Source organism: Hemitrygon akajei, chromosome 4, assembly GCF_048418815.1.
Source record: "Hemitrygon akajei chromosome 4, sHemAka1.3, whole genome shotgun sequence".
Classification (NCBI taxonomy): Eukaryota; Metazoa; Chordata; class Chondrichthyes; order Myliobatiformes; family Dasyatidae; genus Hemitrygon; species Hemitrygon akajei.
Genome location: NC_133127.1, coordinates 108,908,796 through 108,925,992, shown reverse-complemented (window position 1 = coordinate 108,925,992; position 17,197 = coordinate 108,908,796). Strand labels below are relative to the sequence as shown.

Sequence of the window (17,197 nt, the reverse complement as noted above, 5' to 3'; positions counted from 1 at the left end):
CGGGGTACTGATTGTGTATGATCAGCCACGATCACAGTGAATGGCGGTGCTGGCTAGAAGGGCTGAATAGCCTACTCCTGCACCTACTGTCTATTGTCTATTCTTGTGATTTCCCGCTATTTTGATGAGTTGGAAAGTAATTCAAAAAGTCGGAAAGTATTTCATAAATATGAACCCCTTTAGTGTAGGTATGAATAGGTCAGTTAGGGGGTGATTGCAGGTAAAAAAAAAGTAAAAGAATTGGAGTGAAGCCTAATGCCTCACCCCATGAGCGCCATCTTGAGAGCCTTCTTTTTCTTAGGAGCATAAGAGATGACTTGATAGAGGTGTAAAAGACACTAAGAAGACAATCGAGTGGAGAGCCTGAGATTTCTTCACAGGTCTGAATGGCTAATATAAAGGAGCATCATTTTAATCTAATTGGAGGAAAGTATAGGCAGGGAAGTCAGAGGTAATTTTTTTTCACAGAGTGATGGGTACCTGGAATGCCCTGCCAAGGGTTGTGGTCAAGACAGTTGCATCAGAACGTTTAAGAAACTCTTAAATAGGCATATGGATGGTAGGAAAATGAAGGGCTATTTAGGGAAGATTTAGATTGATCTTAGAGTAGGTTAAAACATCATGGACTGAAGGGCCTGTAGTGTGCTTCAGTGTTGTATAATTCTATAACAGATTAGCAGAACACTTGGGTAGTGTTGATGTTCATTGGTTCAGTACTGTATATCCTTTATACTAGATACTGAGTGTGCAATAACCAATTACAGTGGTCAATGGCATGATTCTGCAGATTTTGGAAATCCAGAGTAACACATAAGACCTTAAGACATAGGCTGAATGGCCTAATTCTGCTCCTATCTCTAAGAATCTTTAGTTTTGCCCAGTGTCACATACCCCGTGACCGGGTTACCAAACCAGCAGAAATGGAATGATACTTCGGAGTCTGGTGGTACTGTAACTAAAAGTGTTTATTAGTAAACTAAGTAATACAGTACAATAAAAATGCAAATGTACATATAAAACAGGTTAGCAATGATATATACAGAAGTGTGGAAATATAAATCAAAACCAAGCTCTATTGAAGTCTAGGGGTAAATGAAGAGTCTTATGATGGTGCAGAGTTCAATTCAGTTTAGTTTAGTTTAAGTGGAGGTAGTTGTTGTGCTGTTGACCCCTCTGTATCAGGCCAGACCGTTCTTCAGTGGTGAGCCTGTCACCCAGGCGAGGATGGACACACACACAAGCCCCCACCGGTCTGCCTTCACACACTGTGAGCCTGACCGATTCCCTCGAATCGATCCTCCAAGCCCCCACCTTTCTGCGGGTGCACAATGCTCTTTCAGTGTCCCGTGGCGTGTCTGCCTGTGTCTCAGCAGACTTGCCTTTTATCTCCCCTGACGGGGGTACCAGCCATCCATCAATAGCATGTCCATCATCTGGTACTGCCTTGCTGTCTCAGCAGGAATGCTCACAAGCAGGCAAAGTCCTTGGAAGTAATGTAAACAATTATTGAAGAAGCCATAATGCTAAATCATCTCTCTCTCTCTCATTAGCAGCATAGTTCACAGGGGGGTCAACTCTTGACCCCATCTCCGTCTGGTTTGCTCATCACACATCACACCAGGAAAGATGGTAGGGTAAAGGAGCCATGTTGTGCTGTGGAGGAACTCAGCATGCCAGGCAGCATACATGGAAATGAATAAACAGCCAACATTTTGAGCCGAGACCCTTCCTCAGGACTGAAAAGGAAAGGGGAAGATGTCAGAGTAAAAAGGTGGGGGGAGGGGAAGGTGGATTAGCTAAAAGATTTATTTATTGAGATACAGTGTGAATTAGGCTCATCTGGCCCTTTAATTTAGCTTTGTTGACACTGATCAAAAGAAAAGATTCTTTCGTGTTAAAGTGAAAATGAATTTCTACAAATTGGGCTAAATTTATAACAATTATTAAACACAAAATAATTGCATAATTACTCACCTTCTTCAAGTCAGTATCTAGTAAATGCACTTTTGGCAGCAATTACAGCCTTGAGTCTGTGTGGATAGGTCTCTCTGTATCAGCTTTGCACATCTGGACACTGCAATTTTTCCCTATTTTTCTTTACAAAACTGCTCAAAATCTGTCAGATTGCATGGGGATCATGAGTGAACAGGTCTTTTCAATTCCACAACAAATTCTCAATTGGATTGAGGTCTGGACTCTAATGTGGTTGCTCCAGGATATTAACTTTGTTGTATTTAAGCCATTCCTGTGTACCTTTGGCTTTATGCTTGAGATCATTATCTTGTTAAAAAAAAATTCTTCTCCCAAGTCACAGTTTTCTTGCAGACTGCATCAGGTTTTCCTCCAGGATTTCCCTGTATCTTGCTACATTCATTTGACCCTCTACCTTCACAAGCTTTCCAGGACCTGCTGTAGTGAAGCACCCCCACAACATGATGCAGCCACTACCATACTTCACCATATGGATGGTGTGTTTATGATGATGTGTGGTGTTTAGCTTACACCAAATGTAGCGTTTAGTCTGATGGCTGAAAAGCTCAATTTGGGTTTCATCAGAGCACCTTCTTCCAGCTGATTTCAGAGTCTCCCAAATGCTTTCTGGCAACCTCTGAGATTTCATTTGAGTTGCTTCCACAGTGGCTTTCTCTCTGCCACTTTCCCATAAAGCTGCGATGGTAAAGTACCTGGGCAACAATTGTATGTGCATTCTCTCCCATCTTAGCCACTAAAGCGTGTAACTCCTCCAGAACTGTTCCTAGGTCTCTTGGTGGCCTTCCTTACTAGTCCCCTTCTTGCATGGTTAATCAGTTTTTGAGGATGGCCTGCTCTAGGCAGATTTACAGGTGTGCCATTTCTTGATGATTGACCTAACTGTACCCCAAGGGATATTCAGTGACTTGGAAATTTTCTTGTATCCATCTCCTGACTTGCTTTTCAATAACTTTTTCACAGAGTTGCTTGGAGTGTTCTTTTGTCTTTATGGTGTAGTTTTTGCCAGGATACTGACTGACTCACCAGCAATTGGACCTTCCAGATACAGGTGTATTTTTACTACAATCAATTGAAACACCTGGACTGCACACAGGTCTCCAAAACAGATCTCCATTTAACTAATTATGTGACTTCTAAAACCCATTGGCTGCACCAGTGATGATATGTTGTGTCATATTAAAAGGAGGGAGGGGGTAAATTCTTATGCAATTATTTAGTGTTTTATATTTATAATTAATTTAGATCACTTTGCAGAGATCTGTTTTCCCATTGACATATAAGTCTTTTTTCTGTTGGTCAGTGTCTTAAAAAGCGAAATAAAATCCACTGTGATTCAATGTTGTAAAATAACAAAATGTGAAAACTTCTAAGGGGGGGAGGTTAATACTTTTTATAGGCACTATAAGGGACAATAAGGGAAATAACATTTAGGATTGCAATAAGGAGAATTTTTTTCACTGTGGAAGCTCTTGTCACTGTGTTCATTCAAAACACTGATAAATTTGTAGCATGAAGAAAATCAAGCATTGAGGATAATGCAGGAATATGGAGTTACAGTTGTGGAGTCATACAGCGTAAAAACATGTCTTACAGTAGTGGTCACCAACCCTTTTAAGCCCAAGATCCCCTACCTCGGCCTTAGTGAAAGACGAGATCAACCCCAGATCGATTAGTTACACGCATGCGCACCGGAGTAGAAAAGACCGGAAGTAAAACCCCGCAACCCAGAAGTAGAAATAATGTATAAACACCAGGGGTACCCACCCTTTTTTGCACCACGGACCAGTTTAATATTGACAACATTCTTGTGGACCAGCTGACGGGGGGGGGGGGGGGGGCGGTGTTAAACACGACCGGAATACAGCAATACTTGAAGCAGGTTCCTTATGTCCAGTCTATTCTGCAATTTAGTTTTTGTGGCTCTCAGCACTTAGCTTCTGTGCCGCTTGCTCACGTTTTTCTGCTGAAAAAACTCAACTCGTTTGTCTTTAAGCACAGGGTGCTTGGACTCAAGGTACCGAAGCAGTTTTGAGGGCTTCATTGCCTCATTATACAGCCTCCCGGCCCGAACTGCAGCCTTCCAACTGCCCACCGCCTTGTCCAGGTGCAGCTGGTCGTGGGTGGGGTGAGAGGACAAGGTCAGGGCCGGAGGTCCCCGTGCAGTCCGGAGAGAGCAACTGACTGAGCGAGGAGTGCGACAGGGTGCGCCCACCCCCCTTGTAGGATCTTATCAGCCAACAAAAGTTTGATTCAGTAGATCACAGCGTGGTAGCTGCTCTGATACTTACGGAACCCTGAGCCGGAATTAGATCGTCTGCGAATATTTTAGCACCGGGTTCCCCACGAACATTGGGTGTGCTAAACAGGTTTAGAGGCAGTGCCCATCTGTCCGCACTCCAGGCTGGTAGCAATGGCACTTCCTGCCGGCTGCGTGAGGCCAACCAGTGATTGCTGGTGCGTGGGTATCACTGCGTTTAGGCGACTGATGACCTTGTTTGGATTCAACTTCAACAGTGGCCATGACAGGGAATGAGGAAATGTGCAGCTGGCTCATATTGTTTCGGTTGGGGACCACTGAATTACACTGTGTAGAGCGGGGCGCTACACGCATGCGCACTGGGCAAAAAGAGCGGAACTAAAACCCCGCAACCCGGAAACAATCTCTCAACAGTATTTGTGTATTTATTTTTCTTTTTTTTTCGGGACCTACTGGGAAAGTCTCAAAGATCGACCAGTCGATCGCAATCGACAGGTTGGCAACCACTACCTTACAGTCTACAACGTCTGTGTCACGATTGGGAAACCTGCTCTATTAATCGCACCTTCCAGCACCTGGCCCATAACCTGGTATGCTTAGGTGACTTAGGTGCATATTGAAGTATATCAAAGTTCAAAGTACATTTATATATGTACTTTGTATGTTATGTAAATACGTACAAAGATAGGAAATGAAACTTTGAGCATAGTGAGATAATATTTTTGATGCAATGCAAGGTCGCTGAGCTTAGATAATGGATCAGCACATGGAATAATTGTAACCATTGGTGAGATGGTTTCAGGAGGGCCAGGACTGACGGTTCAATATCAGTAATTCTGTTGTTTTAGGCATGATAGGGCAGGAGGAATTAATGGGGGACTGCTGGCATTCCTACTCGGTGTAAACGTCACTGCAGTGCTCAGACTGGAAAGTTCTTCTACTGAGGCTATATGGCTGGAACTGAGGAATAAGCAAAGGATGACCATGTTAATGGGATTATATTATAAGCTATGTAGTAGTCCAGTACCCAATAGCAGAATTTATATTCTAGTGCTTTGGAAATGAATGCTAACATTGCATTTGCCTTCCTTTCCACCGACTGTGGTTAAGAAGGTGTACGGTGTATTGGCCTTCATCAATCATGGAATTGAATTTAGGAGTCAGGAGGTAATGTTGCAGCTATATAGGACCCTGGTCAGACCCCACTTGGACTACTGTGCTCAGTTCTGGTCGCCTCACTACAGGAAGGATGTGGAAGCCATAGAAAGGGTGCAGAGGAGATTTACAAGGATGTTGCCTGGATTGGGAAGCATGCTTTATGAGAATAGGTTGAGTGAACTCGGCCTTTTCTCCTTGGAGCGAAGGAGGATGAGAGGTGACCTAATAGAGGTGTACAAGATGATGAGAGGCATTGATCGTGTGGATAGTCAGGCTTTTTCCCAGGGCTGAAATGGTTGCCACAAGGGGACACAGGTTTATGGTCCTGGGGAGTAGATACAGAGGAGATGTCAAGGGTAAGTTTTTTACTCAGAGAGTGGTGAGTGCGTGGAATGGGCTGCCGGCAACGGTGGTGTAGGCGGATATGATAGGGTCTTTTAAGAGGCTTTTAGATAGGTACATGGAGCTTAGTAAAATAGAGGGCTATAGGTAAGCCTAGTAATTTGAAATGGAAGGACATATTCGGCACAACTTTGTGGGCCGAAGGGCCTGTATTATGCTGTAGGTTTTCTATGTTTCCATGACTCAACCTGCAAGTTAACCTGTATGAGAGCTTTCAAGTCCCTTAACAACTCTGATTTCTGAATTTGCACCCCATTTAGAAAATAGTCTACATCTTTATTCTTTCTACCAAAGTTCATGACCAGATGCTTCCCTAAACTGTATTGACTTTAAGGTTCCAATGTTAGGATAGAAGAATTGCTCCCATGGAATCCAAAGAGAGTGAGATGGGTGGATTTAGAATTGTCTCAGGGTAGAAAACAGAGGTTGGATGGTGGTTGAAGATTATATCTTAGAATGGAGACCAATAACTATTGATGCACTTAAGGGTAGGTGTTGGAACCTTGTTATTCATTATTTATATTAGTAGTTTGGATGTGATGTACTATGCCTGATCAGGAAGGTTGCAGATTACAGGAAATTATGAGCTGGTTTTGATTATGATTATCATATATTATGGGTATCTTGAAGTGGAAATGAGTGGAAAGTGGAGTTTAAAACATAAATGTAAGATGATGTATTGTAGCGATGTGCTACACACAGCGCTGAAATAACGACACGCAATCGGTAAGTCGTTTCGAGACTAGATTATTCAAACTTCGCGGCGCTGGCATTTAATCCCTAGCGCCCGCCCTTTCCGGGCGGAAATGACATCAGAGGTGCGTTACCAACGTCTCCCCCCCGCGCGCTGGCTATTTGTGAGCCGGTTCGCCTACGCAGAAAGTGGGTTGCCACATAACCTCCCCCCCCCCCCCCAGAACCGGCGATACACCCCCCCAATGTCCACAGTCTGGATCAGCCTCTGTTTGGGAGGACTGCCTCTACACCGCGATGCCTGAACCTTGACCGGCTGCGCCAAGTCCACATAGGCTGGTTTGAGTCAGTCCATCGTGAAAACCTCCTCTCTCCCCCCAATGTTCAGAACGTACGTGGACCCGTTGTTGTTGATCACCTTGAACGGCCCCTCGTACGGCCGCTGTAGCAGTGCCCGGTGTCCGCCCCTTCATATAAACACAAACTTACAGTCCTGCAGGTCTTTGGGTACATGGGTCGGGGTCCATCTGTGCTGTGAAGTTGGTACGGGGGCCAGGTCGCCGAGCCTTTCGCGTAGTCTGTCCAGGACTGCTGTGGGTTCTTCCTCTTGTCCCCTTTGGGCTAGTATGAACTCTCCCAGGATAGCCAGGGGTGCGCCGTACACCAACTCGGCCGACGAAGCGTGTAGGTCCTCTTTGGGTGCTGTACGAATTCCAAGCAGGACCCAGGGAAGCTCGTCCACCCAGTTAGGTCCTCTCAGGCGGGCCATGAGAGCCGACTTCAAGTGACGGTGGAAGCGTTCCACTAGTCCGTTCGACTGTGGGTGGTAGGCAGTAGTGTGGTGTAGCTGCGTTCCCAACAGGCTGGAGGTGAACTGGACGCCTCTGTCAGAGGTAATGTGGGCCGGTACCCCGAAGCGTGCTACCCAGGTTGCAATCAGTGCTCGGGCGCAGGAATCGGCAGATGTGTCGATGAGCGGGACCGCCTTTGGCCACCTCGTGAACCGGTCTACCATAGTTAGAAGGTACCGCGCTCCTCGGGACACTGGTAGGGGGCCCACAATATCCACATGAATGTGGTCGAACCTCCGGTGGGTGGGTTCGAACTGCTGCGGCGGGGCTTTAGTGTGCCGCTGCACCTTGGCTGTTTGGCACTGCGTGCACGTTCTGGCCCATTCACTGACCTGCTTGCGAAGTCCGTGCCACGCGAACTTGCTGGAGACCAGCCGGACGGTTGTCCTGATAGATGGGTGCGCCAAACCGTGTATGGAGTCGAAAACTCACCGCCTCCAGGCTACTGGTTGGCCGGTAGCCACATCGCACAGGAGGGTCCTCTCACCTGGGCCTACGAAAAGTCCTGCAGCTGCAAACCCAAGACTGCGGTCCTGCGGCTGGGCATCTCGTCGTCTGCCTGCTGCGCCTCCACCAGTGCTGCATAGTCCACCCCCAGGGACAGGGTCTGGACAGCTGGTCTGGAGAGTGCATCCGCCACGATGTTGTCCTTTCCCGAGACATGCTAGATGTCCGTCGTGTACTCGGAGATGTAGGACAGATGTCGCTGCTGGCGAGCCGACCAGGGATCGGACACCTTCGTGAACGCGAAGGTTAACGGTTTGTGGTCTGTGAACGCAGTGAACTTCTAAGAAGTACCTGAAATGCCGGATTGCCAGATACAGTGCCAACAGCTCCCGGTCGAAAGCACTGTACTTGAGTTCGGGTGGTCGTAGGTGCTTGCTGAAGAACACCAGGGGTTGCCAGCGCCCCTCGATGAGCTGCTCCAGCACCCCACCGACTTCTGTGTCGGATGCGTCCACCGTGAGTGCGGTCGGAACATCCGTTCTGGGGTGCACCAGCATTGCGGCATCTGCCAAGGCTTCCTTGGCTTTAATGAAAGCGGCCGCGGCCTCCTCGTCCCAAGTAATGTCCTTGCCTTTACCCGACATCAGGGTGTACAAAGGGCGCCTGATACGGGCTGCTGAGGGGAGGAAACGGTAGTAGAAGTTCACCATACCAACGAACTCCTGTTGGCCTTTGACCGTGTTGGGCCGGGCAAAGTGACGGAACGCATCTACCTTGGCGGGCAGAGGTGTTGTCCCGTCTTTGGTAATCCTGTGGCCCAGGAAGTCGATGGTATGGAGACCGAACTGGCATTTGGACAGGTTGATCGTGAGGCCGAAATTACTCAGGCGGGAGTAGAGCTGGCGGAGGTGGGACAGATGCTCCTGGCGACTACTGCTGCCTATAAGGATGTCGTCCAAATAGATGAACGCAAAGTCCAGGTCGCCTCCCACCGCATCCATTAGCCGCTGGAACGTCTGTGTGGCATTCTTCAGGCCTAACAGCATTTGGAGGAACTTGAACAGGCCGAACGGGGTGATAAGTGCTGTTTTGGGGATGTCTTCAGGGTGCACCGGAATTTGATGGTATCCCCGGACGAGGTCTACTTTGGAAAATATTCTTGCCCCGTGCAGGTTTGCTGCAAACTCCTGTATGTGCGGCACAGGGTAGCGGTCTGGAGTGGTAGCCACGTTCAGTCTGCAGTAGTCCCCGCATGGTCTCCCAACCCCCAGCTGCTTTGGGCACCATGTGCAGGGGGGAGGCCCATGGGCTATCAGACCTCCGTAAGATCCCCAATTCCTCCATCCTCTCGAACTCCTCCTTTGCCAGGCGGAGCTTTTCTGGGGGGAGCCTTCGTGTGCAGGCGTGGAGGGGTGGTCCCTGGGTCGGAATGTGGTGCTGAACCCCGTGTCTGGGTATGGCTGCCGTGAACTGTGGTGCCAGAATCGATGGAAAGACCGCCAGGATTCTGATGAATTTGTTGTCCGACAGCGTGATGGAGTCCAGGTGTGGGGCCGGCAACTTGGCTTCACCTAGGGAGAACGTCTGGAAAGTCTCGGCATATACCAGTCTTTTCCCTTGCAAGTCGACCAGCAGGCTGTGAGCTCGCAAGAAGTCCGCCCCCAAGAGTGGTTTGGCCACGGCGGCCAGTGTGAAGTCCCACGTGAACTGGCTGGCGCCGAACTGCAGCTGCACTGTGCGGGTGCCGTAGGTCCGCATCGTGCTGCCGTTTGCGGCCCTCAGGGTGGGTCCTGGCTTCCTGTTGCGGGTGTCATACCCCATCAGGGGCAAGACGCTGATTTCTGCTCCAGGGTCGACCAAGAAGCGGCGCCCCGACTGTTTGTCCCAGACATACAAGAGGCTGTCCTGGTGGCCAGCCGCTATAGTCATTAGCGGCAGCTGGCCCTGGCCCTTGCAGGGTGGGCGACAACAGCGGGCTTTTGTGCCCCACCGCTGGTGGTAGAAACACCACTGTTCACTGGCCTCCTCACTCCTGCCTCTGTGTTGTGTGTGCCCCCCTGCCGGGCCTGGTCTGGTCTGCTGTTGGGCACGTGCCCTGGTAATCTGACCGACGGACACCACACTCTCCCTCTTGGCTTTCCACAGCACGTCTGCCCGGGCTGCCACCTTCCGGGGGTCACTGAAATCTGCGTCGGCCAGCAGCAGACCTGTCCTCGGGCAGTTGCTGTAGGAATGCTTGCTCGAACATGAGGCAGGGCTTGTGTCTGTCAGCCAGGGCCAGCATCTCATTCATCAATGCTGATGGCAGTCTGCCTCCCAAATGGTCCAGGTGAAGCAGGCCGTGAGAGGCCAAAGGTCCCAATGAGCAGCGCTTTGAATGCTTCATATTTCCCTTCTTCTGGGGGCGACTGTATGAAATCTGCAACCTGGGCAGCCATCTCCTGGTCAAGGGCGCTCACCACGTGGTAGTAACGCGTGGGATCAGAAGATATCTGCGGAATCTGGAACTGGGCTTCTGCTTGGCTAAGCCACACGCGTGGTCGCAGCGTCCAGAAAGTTGGCAGTTTTAGTGAAACTGCATGAACAGATGAAGAGTCGGTCATCTTTGGTCCAAATCCCGTTTGGACCGTCGGGGTCACCAATGTAGCGATGTGCTTCACACAGCGCTGAAATAACAACACGCAATCGGTAAGTAATTTCGAGACTAGTTTATTCAAAACTTCGCGGCACTGGCATTTAATCCCTAGCACCCGCCATCTCCAGGCGGAAACGACGTCAGAGATGCATTACCAAAGTCTCCCCCCACACACTGGCTATTTGTTAGTCGGTTCGCCTGCGCAGAAAGTGGTTCGCCACAGTATTTTGGAAAGACATAAGACCTAGGAGCAAAATTGGACTATTCAGCCTGTCGGGTCTGGTAGAACACTAGTTAGTGTAATTAAGTAGACTGATCTAGAGTCTGGGCATTGGTATGATAGTTGCTGAAGCCACCCTTGGAATACTATGCGCAGTTTTGATCACCCTGCTATAGGAAATATTTAATTAAAGTGGAATGCATGCAGAGGGCATTGCCAGGTCTAGGAGGCTTAAGTTTTAGGGAGAGGTTGGCAAGGCTAGCTCATTATTTCTTGGAGTATAGAAAGAGTGGCATTATTATGGAAGTTTTTAAAATAACGGGAGGCATACTTAAGATGGATCTTTTTTCCAGGGCAAGGGTGTCCAGAATTAGGTGACGCTGTCTTAGGGAGGGAGGGAGGGTAAATAAAAGAAACCTAAAAGGGTAAAAATTTTCACACAGTAGGAGTTGAGTATATGAGTGAGCTGCTTGCATTTGAGACGGGTACAATATTATAGAGTCATAAAAAGGACAACACAGAAAAAGGCCCATCTAGTCTGTGGCAAACTATTAAAACTGCCTTGTCCCATTGAGCTGCAGCCAAACCATAGCCCTCCATACCCCTAGCATCCATGTACCTATTCATATTTATTTTAAACATTAAAATTGAGCTCACACGCACCACAAGGGAGCAATATTTACTATCCTCCAGTCCTTCGGTACCTCACAAGCTCAAATGAAGTTGAGATGCAGTTGTGTTGCATTTTTGTATAAGCTTTGTTTCTGATCATTTTGATTGGTCAGAAAGTAAAAATTTTCTCTGCACCAATGGTAAGTTGGAGTGAACAATTCAACTTGATTTCAGAAATATGGGTTGCGCTGTTTAAGATATAATTGAAGAGAAATTTCTCCTCAGATGTTCATGATTTTCTAGAAATCAGAGAGCCTGGAGTTGTCGTGCAAGATCATCAGTCTCTAACAATAATGCAATTTTCCCCTCTAGTGATGAACACCTCTGATTAGAGCAGCGGTTCCCAACATTTTGTACACCTTAGTCCCCTGCCATTAATTGAAGGGTTGGGAGCCAATGGTTTAGAGAAAGAACCAGCAATAGATAGATAGATAGATACTTTATTCATCCCCATGGGGAAATTCAACTTTTTTTTCCAATGTCCCATACACTTGTACATAGTTACAATGTTGTAACTATGAAATTTAAAATATGAAAAAAACAGAATGCCTTATGAGTATTTCTGGCTTTCTGTTTTCTTTCAGATTTCTTATCACATTTTGCTCCTCTTTTTCACTCACTCACACATTAGCCTGACTTCAGTGATTGGAAAGATGTTGGAATCCATTATTAAGGATGAGATTTTGAGTACTTGGAGACACTTGATAAAATAAGCCAAAATTAGCATAATTTCCTTAAGGGGAAATCTTACCTGACAAATCTGTTGGATTTACTTGAGAAGTAATGGGCAAGATAGACAAAGGAGAGTTGGTGGACATTTATATGACTTTCAGAAGGCCATTGACAAGATGCTATACGTAAGGCTCCTTAAGAAGACAAGAGCCCATGGTATTACAGGAAAGATACTAGCATGGATAGAAAATTGGCTGACTGGCAGGAGGCAAATGGTGAGAATAAAAGGGGCCTCTTCTGGTTGGCTATTGATAACATGGTGTTTCACAGGGGATGGCTTTGGCACTGCTTCTTTTCACGTTATTCGTGAATGATTTGGATGGCAGAATTGATGGATTTGTGGCTAAATTGGCTTGGATAAATTGGGAGAATGGACAAAGAAAGGCAGATGGGATATAGTGTAAGGAAGTGAATGGTCATGCAGTTTTGTAGAAGGAATAAAGACATAGATAATTTTCTAAATGGTGAAAATTCAAAACTCAGGTGCAGAGGGACCTGGGAATCCGTGTTCAGGAATCCCTTTAGGTGAACTTGCAGGTTGAGTCAGTGGTGAGGAAGGCAAATACAATGTTAGCATTCATTCCGAATGGACTAGAATATGTAGCAAGGATGTAATGGTGAAGCGTTATAAGGCAATGGTCAGTCTGACCTTATTAGAGACTTCTTAGGGAGAGTCAACTTCTTTGTGCATGGTAGGTCATGTTTAACAAATTTATTAAGAGTTTTTCGAGGAAGTTACAAGGAAAGTGGATGAAGGGAAGGCAGTGGATGTTGTCTACGGACTTCAGTAAGGCCTTTGACAAGGTCCTGCATGGGAGGTTATTTAGGAAGAATGCTGGGTATACATGGTGAGGTAGTAAATTGGATTAGACATTGGCTCAATGGGAGAAGTCAGAGAGTGGTAGTAGAGGATTGCTTCTCTGAGTGGAGGCCTGTGACTAGTGGTGTGCCACAGGGATCAGTGCTGGGTCCATTGTTATTTGTCATCTATATCAATGACCTAGATGAAAATGTGGTAAATTGGATCAGCAAATTTGCTGATGATACAAAGATTGGAGGTGTAGTGGAGAGTGAGGAAGGTTTTCAAAGCTTGCAGAGGGATCTGGACCAGCTGGGAAAATGGCAGATGGAGATTAATACAGACAAGTGTGAGGTATTGCACTTTGGAAGGAAAAACCAAGGTAGAACATGCAAGATAAATGGTAGGGCACTGAGGAGTGCTGTAAAACAGAGGGATCTAGGAATACAGATACAAAATTCCCTAAAAGTGGCATCACAGGTAAATAGGGTAGTAAAGAGAGCTTTTGGTACATTGGCCTTTTATAAATCAAAGTATTGAGTATAAGAGTTGAAATGTTATGGTGAGGTTATATAATGCATTGGTGAGGCCAAATTTGGAGTATTGTGTACAGATTTGGTCACTGAATTACAGGAAGGATATTAATAAGGTTGAAAGAGTACAGAGAAGGTTTACAAGGATGGTGCCAGGACTTGAGAAACTGAGTTACAGAGAAAGGTTGAATAGGTTAGGACTTTATTCCCTGGAGCGTAGAAGAATGAGGGGAGACTTGATAGAGGTATATAAAATTATGTTGGGTATAGATAGAGTGAATGCAAGCAGGCTTTTTCCACTGAGGTTGGGGGAGAAAAAAAAACCAGAGGACATGGGTTAAGGGTGAAGGGGGAAAAGTTTAAAGGGAACATTGGGGGGGCTTCTTCACACAGAGAGTGGTGGGCGTGTGGAATGAGCTTATAGATGAAGTGGTAAATGCGGGCTCACTTTTAACATTTAAGAAAAACTTGGACAGGTACATGGATGAGAGGTGTATGGAGGGATATGGGCCGGGTGCAGGTCAGTGGGACTAGGCAGAAAAATGGTTTGACACAGCCAAGAAGGGCCAAAAAGCCTGTTTCTGTGCTGTAATGTTCTATGGTTCTATTGTGAGCAGACTTGGGTGCCTTATCTAAGAAAATATGTGCATTGGAGAGGATCCAGAGGAGTTTCACTAGAATGATTCTGGAAATTAAAGGTTACTGCATGAGGATGATCTGGGCCTGTACTTGCTGGAGTTTAGGATGAGGAGGAATCCCATTGACACCCATGGAATAGTGAAAGGCCGAGACACAGTAGATGTGGAGAGAATGTTTCATATAGTGGGTGAGTCTAAGACCATATGGCACAACCTCGAAACAAAGGGCACATACATTTAGAATAGATTTGAGGAGAAATTTCCTTAGCCATAGGGTAGTGAATCTGTGGAAATTTTGCCACCAGCGGCTGTGAAGTCCAAGTCATTAAGTATTTTAAAACTGAGGTTGATAGGTTTGTGATTACACAGGGTGTCAAAGGTTACGGGGAGAAGGCAGGAGAGTGGGGTTGAGAACTTTTCTGAGTTCTAATGAAAGGTCATCCACTGTAAATGTTAACTCTGCTCTGCCTCCTTAGGTGTTGACTTCTTAGGTGTATTTTGTTTCAAATTTTAGCATCTATTGATTTGATTCTTAAATCTCGAAATAACGGACACTGCCTTTTCAATATTTTGGGTTTCATGTTTGTTATAGCAAGTGGTTGAAATGTTCTTAGTTTGTTTCATCATTTTGCTACTTGGGTCTTGATGAATTTGTGCATGGAACTTTTCATTGAAATTCAACTATTCGATTTACCACAATTGGCACTAAATTATATCAGTAGTCTTTGTTACACATCTTACTATTATCTTCTCAGCACTAAACATCTATGTTGTGTTCAATTAGAATTAATTAGAAAAACATTGAATGGTGTTTTGGGAACAAACTATACATTCACTCTATTCTCCAATATTTTTATGAATTTTGCAAAGAATAATGTTCTTTGTCTTTTCAAGAATTGTTACTGATTAAATACAAACAGTCTACTGCAGCTGCTCTTTAACTTATCAATAGGAAAGAGGTATTCCTGCAATTCATTACATTCAGTGCTGTTCCTGAAAAGTGTATTTAAATTTAAAATGTTAAGTAAACAGAATTAATCTTACCTAGTGTTTTGTAGCTTTCAACTGTACTAATGAAAGCGTTTACTTGAAGATGAGAAACTTTAACATGTTGCTCTACATGTTTTTATTGCTTTTCCATCTCCACCTATCCCTTTCCTATTTATAATTAGATCCGCCTACTACTACTCCATTATGTACATCTGCACCACTTATTTATTCATTAGCAAGCATAACGGGTTTGGATGGTTTTACACCAAAGATTCAGATTCCACCATCAACCCTGGCATCTCTGAAGATCGATAACTTAGGAACAACGATTGGAGGTGTGGTTGGTGGTACACTTCTTCTCATGTTGGTTGTCATTATCATTGTCATGATTTACTTGAGACGCCGGCGTACATTTCGAGGGGACTATTACACAAAGCAGTATGCTGGAACTGCAGATGTTCAGAAGGATTCACAGATGAGTGTCTTACCATCATGTCAAATTGAGCCATACACGGATTATGATAAGATTGAACGGAACCTCACACCAAACAATGTGTTCCAGAATTATCCCATTGCAATACAGAAACGTGAATGGCAAAATGAGGATAGTATAAAAAGCAGGTATTCTGAAGGTGTGGAAATACCCAATGACTACTACGAAGACCAAAAAATTTGCAATGCATCTCAGTGTGATTACTATGATGAAAACGAAGATGACCTTGTCTCACATTTGGATGGTTCAATAATTTCTCGCCGGGAATGGTATGTCTAGTAATGATGGATATTGGAGTAGAAGAGGGTCTTCAATTCATTTGGGTATTCTAGATTGTCATTTCTTGTGTGTGTATTTTTCCACAATATTTTGGTAGGATTCCTGTTTTCCTAAAGGAAGAACAAAATGAGATTTTTGTCATGAAAACGAAGTATAATTTTGAACTAAATTTGCACCCAGAGTAAGGTAAAATATTATAACTGCACAGTTCTGTGGTGTTGCTTGGGTTGGAAGTATGAACAGAAAATATTTAAATGTTTTGAGCACTGAATTCTGTGCTGTTAAGATATTGTAACTGTTTACAGTTCATTTAATTTGAGTTGAGGCTTTCAAAGTGACGAAGCAGTTACTGCCTTTCTGTTGACTACTGATTTCACTACTCCTTCCAAATAAGATCCCAATAATCCCAAATAAGGCTAGTGTTGATTAATTTGTATATAAAAAAAACATAAACTTTACCTAAATGAAGTTGGTTGAAAAAGAAGCTGCTTCAATGATGTAAAGGTGACTGTGGAAGTATCACTTTTGATCAGATTTTTCACTTTAAGTCTTAAACGTTTACATTGTCCCATCTTTTTTTTTAAACACATTACATTTTTTCAGGAAGTGCTTTTTGTTTTCTTGACTGTACATTGAAGACTACTGATTTTATATCATCTGCAAATGTTCATAGGTTCCCCAATCTCCAAAATTGTGCTTTAGTTGTCCTTACAGGTTTTTCAGATCTTGAAATAATTTTGTTTCTTTTAAAAATATATATTAAAGTTTGAGTAATGACACTGTAATTCACTTAAGCCACAATAGCCAAAAATAAATTTTAAGTAAACTATATCCTTTGAAAATTAAAAGTGAGTTTTGTGATTGAAAAAGCTTCAATGTACAGTCTTGAACTTTTCCCTTTTCACTGGAAATACTTGGGTTCTGAATTGCTGATCATCACTTGTTTAAAGATGCAGGCATGTTTGTGGAGTTGCTTTTTTCATCTGCATGTGAACAGAAACCAGTTTGTGAAATGAGCTGTGTCTATGGTGTACGGCTCCATCTGGGCAAAAATGTTCTGATCATTATGTTGATGTATATAAATACTAAAGAGATTTACTGTACAGTACTTTTTGTACCTTATCTGTTTTATAAAGTTAATACAATGTTGATTTGATTTGATGTGCTGTTTGTTAAATATACATTTTGTTGGAAGAAACAGATTGGCTCATTTTAACTTCAGTTGCTAGTTGCAATATTGCAAAATTTTAATAATGCTATTCTAAAGGCAGGGTTTTCCTACTGTATGAAGCCACAGATTTCTGTGATGTGCTATTTATTTTATTTAAATCTATTTTTATTTATAAAATTAACAGGATAAAGAAATACTCGGCCCGAAATATCGACTGTACTCTTTCCCATAGATG

The 17,197-nt window shown here is 44.6% G+C and overlaps 1 protein-coding gene across 2 annotated transcripts in view; it reads left to right on the top strand.

Moving 5' to 3' along the window:
* Positions 1 to 16,940, top strand: part of nectin3b (nectin cell adhesion molecule 3b) — a 170,292-nt gene extending 153,352 nt beyond the window's left edge. For both annotated transcript variants that reach the window (XM_073043164.1, XM_073043165.1), the window contains one exon: positions 15,202 to 16,940. In XM_073043164.1, coding sequence (XP_072899265.1) covers positions 15,202 to 15,791 — 590 coding nt within the window. In that variant the 3' untranslated portion in view covers positions 15,792 to 16,940. The remainder of the gene's footprint in view (positions 1 to 15,201) is intronic.
* The last annotated feature ends 257 nt before the right edge of the window (positions 16,941 to 17,197 follow it).